The sequence below is a fragment of the Tamandua tetradactyla genome, chromosome 7 (genome assembly GCF_023851605.1).
Source record: "Tamandua tetradactyla isolate mTamTet1 chromosome 7, mTamTet1.pri, whole genome shotgun sequence".
NCBI lineage: Eukaryota > Metazoa > Chordata > Mammalia > Pilosa > Myrmecophagidae > Tamandua > Tamandua tetradactyla.
In genome coordinates, this window is record NC_135333.1 from 117,277,871 (window position 1) to 117,281,359 (window position 3,489).

The 3,489-nt window shown below is 35.6% G+C and overlaps 1 protein-coding gene across 1 annotated transcript; it reads left to right on the forward strand.

Annotated features, from left to right (window-relative positions):
• Positions 1–220: 220 nt before the first annotated feature.
• On the forward strand, positions 221–1,163 carry LOC143690011 (olfactory receptor 6C4-like). Its single transcript, XM_077168027.1, is given in 2 exon segments — positions 221–364; positions 366–1,163. Coding segments are annotated over 2 exon segments (942 nt in total).
• The last annotated feature ends 2,326 nt before the right edge of the window (positions 1,164–3,489 follow it).

Below are 3,489 nucleotides of genomic sequence, written 5' to 3' on the forward strand. Positions count from 1 at the left end.
AATCATTGAAAATGTCTTTAAGTGGATGGGTTTTTGTAATATATGAAGTAAAATAAAACAGAATGCTAATTGATTTATTGTCTTGTTATTCATATTTTCCGAAGTGCATTTACTTCCAGTTGGTTTTTCAATCTGATTTTATATTTCAAAAAAATCTAATACCTTTAATTTTATTCTAACTTTATTGTTATTGTCTGCCTTGATTTTTATGAAATTAATCATGAGAAATCAAACATCAGTGATAGAGTTCATTCTTCTTGGCCTGACGAATGACCCGAATCTCCAAGCTGTGCTTGTCTTTTTTCTGCTACTAACTTACGCCTTAAGTATCACGGGAAACTTGACCATCGTCATTCTGACTCTGCGGGATGGATTATCGCCTCCAGACTCCCATGTACTTTTTCCTCCGCCATTTTTCCTTTTTGGAAATTTCCTTTACTTCTGTCTTTGTTCCCAAAATTCTAGTCAATATTGGAACTGGAGACAAGACAATTTCCTTTGCTGGTTGTTTCACTCAGTATTTTTTCGCCATCCTTCTGGGAGCAGCTGAATTTTACCTTTTAGCCGCCATGTCCTATAATCGCTATGTTGCTATCTGCAGACCCCTGCATTACCCAACCGTGATGAGCAGGAGACTCTGCATTCAACTTGTCTTATGTTCTTGGTTCTCTGGTTTTTTAGTTGTCATTGTGCCACATATCATGACTCTCCAGCTGCCTTTCTGTGCCTCCAACATCATCAATCATTATTGCTGCGACTACACCATATCGTTGCATTTATCCTGTTCAGACACACATTTCATAGAAGTCATCGAGTTTGTTTTTGCTGCGGTGACGCTCATATTCACCTTAGCACTCGTGATTCTTTCCTACATATACATTATCAGGACAATTCTGAGAATCCCCTCTCCTCAGCAAAGGAGAAAAGCGTTTTCTACTTGTTCTTCTCACATGATTGTGGTCTCACTTTCTTATGGAAGCTGTATCTTTATGTATATAAATCCTTCTGTTAAGAATGCAGCAAGTTTTAACAAGGGAGTGGCTATGCTGAATACCTCAGTGGCCCCTCTGCTGAACCCCTTCATCTATACCTTAAGGAACAAGCAGGTGACAACAGCTTTCAAAGATATGGTCCATAAGATAAAGCTTTTCTCAAGAAAATGAAACTATTTAAAGCTGATCATTAAACATATAAAGAAATGTTTGAAAGACATTTTTCAACATGTTTTAAAAATTAAATCATTTTTAACATTAAAATTTTTTTAAATATTTTTTACATTATCTCATTAATGTTACTATTTGATCACTGAAACAGTAAAAACTGCTTCTTTTTTTCATTATGTCTCTTTATTTGAACAAGTCCTCAATTTTTTATTTATTTTTTAACTTTTTTATTATATAGTATAACATATATGCAAAGCAAAGAAATAAAAAGCAATAGTTTTCAAAGTACTTTTCAATAAGTAGTTATGGGAAAGATCCCAGAGTTTGTCATCGGCTACCATACGATCCTCTCAGATTTTTTTCTTTCTAGCTGCTCCAGAATATAGGAGGCTAGAAAGCTTAAATATTTTTTTATCATCACAATTGACTTTTTTTCCTTCTTTTTTTTTGTGAAAAAATAACATATATACAAAAAAGCTATAAATTTCAAAGCACTGCACCACAATTAGTTGTAGAACATATTTCAGAGTTTGACATGGGTTGCAATTTCACAATTTTAGGTTTTTACTTCTAGCTGCTCTATGATACCAGAGACTAAAAGAAATTATCAATTTAATGATTCAGCATTCATATTCATTTGTTAAGTCCTATCTTCACTGTATAACTCCACGGTCACCTTTGATCTTTCCATCCCTCTATTTAGGTGTGTTTGAGCTATGGCCATTCTAACTTTTTCATATTGGAAGGGTCTGTCACTAATATCAGGTAGGGAGATGGAACTATCTGATGTTCTGGAGCGGCTGGGCACTCTAGGTTTCAGGACTTATTTGATCCAGGGACCCGTCTGGAGGTTGTATATTTTTGGAAATTTAGTCTAGTGCAGGGAACACTTGTGGAATCATATATATTGCCCTAGATGCTCTTTAGGATTGGCCGGAATGGTCCTGTTTGGGGTTTGGCAGGTTATGATAGGTAGCAAGGTCTAATTGAAGCTTGTGTAAAAGCAACCTCCAGAATAGCCTGTTTCTCTATGCCACTGATACTTTACACTTCTTTTCCCCCTTTTGGTCAGAATGGAATTATTGATCCCACTGTGCCAGGGCCAAATTCATTCCTGGGAGTCTTGATGAAAGTCCCCGGGAGACTTCCACCCCTGGATGTCATGTCCCACATAGGGGGGAGGCAGTGATTTCACTTACAGAGTTGGGCTTCTAGAGAGTGAGACCACATCTGAACAACAAAGGAAGTCTTCCAGAAGTAACTCTTAGGCATGCCTATAGGTAGTTTAAGCTTCTCCACTACCTACATAGGCTTCACACGGGTAAGTGTCATAATCGAGGGCATGGCCTATTGATTTGGGTGTCCCTAAAGTTTGACACAGTATCAGGGGCTTCCCTGATGGTAAGGTTTGATAGTTCCATATTCTTTCTCCCATCCCTCAAGGGCCTTTGCCAATATTTTTTGATTATCTGTTTAATATACTCTAAAATGTATCCAGGCATTATAATAATCTATACAGGATTAAAGGACCTCTTTCTTATTCTGTACTTGGTAATTAATCTTATGCAATGTATGGATGCGCGAACATAAGGTTTATTCTTTTCAAATTATGCTTACTGCTTAAATGTAATATTTTCATAGTAATCACTTAGTGATAACCCCAACATACGCAACATTTGAGTTAATAAACTCCTAAGAGGAGAAGTCATTATGTGTCTGTTTTAGTATTGTTGGGAATTGTTAAATACTGATTAAATTCTTAGAGCAAATCCATGAGGTAAGTAAAGAGATGATTCAAGTCTAAGTTAATTCAAAATATGTCTTCCTAGCAAATTTTATACAATTTGGTGCTGTGCCTAGGCATTGCTCTAGTTCTCATTTAATAGGGGATTCAGAATAAATCTGTTTAACCCTATTTATGATGTTAATGATTTTATAGGCTTAAATTCCATTCCTTCTCTGACTTAATACCTTCACACTAAACTGTAGATGTTTTTACTCTGATTTCCTTAGGCAGAGTCTCTATCATAAGTAAAAGCTTCCATTTTCTTTTTTGCTTTCATATTTATTCCTTAGGCTGCATAGAATCCATTTAAACTGTAAAGCTCTGTAGATTTTTTATTATTCCAACCAGCTCACTTTTACAAATGAAGAAGTCCTAGAGATGTTAAGAAGCTTTACTAAAGCGTATAGATAATCAGTGCCAAATTTATACTCTTGACTTCTTTGTTTACCCATCAACTAATAATAAAAAATCCACTAGGTAGCAGATACACTAAAAGAGTATCCTTGGAAAACCATGGAGGATAGATGATTGACAAAGTAT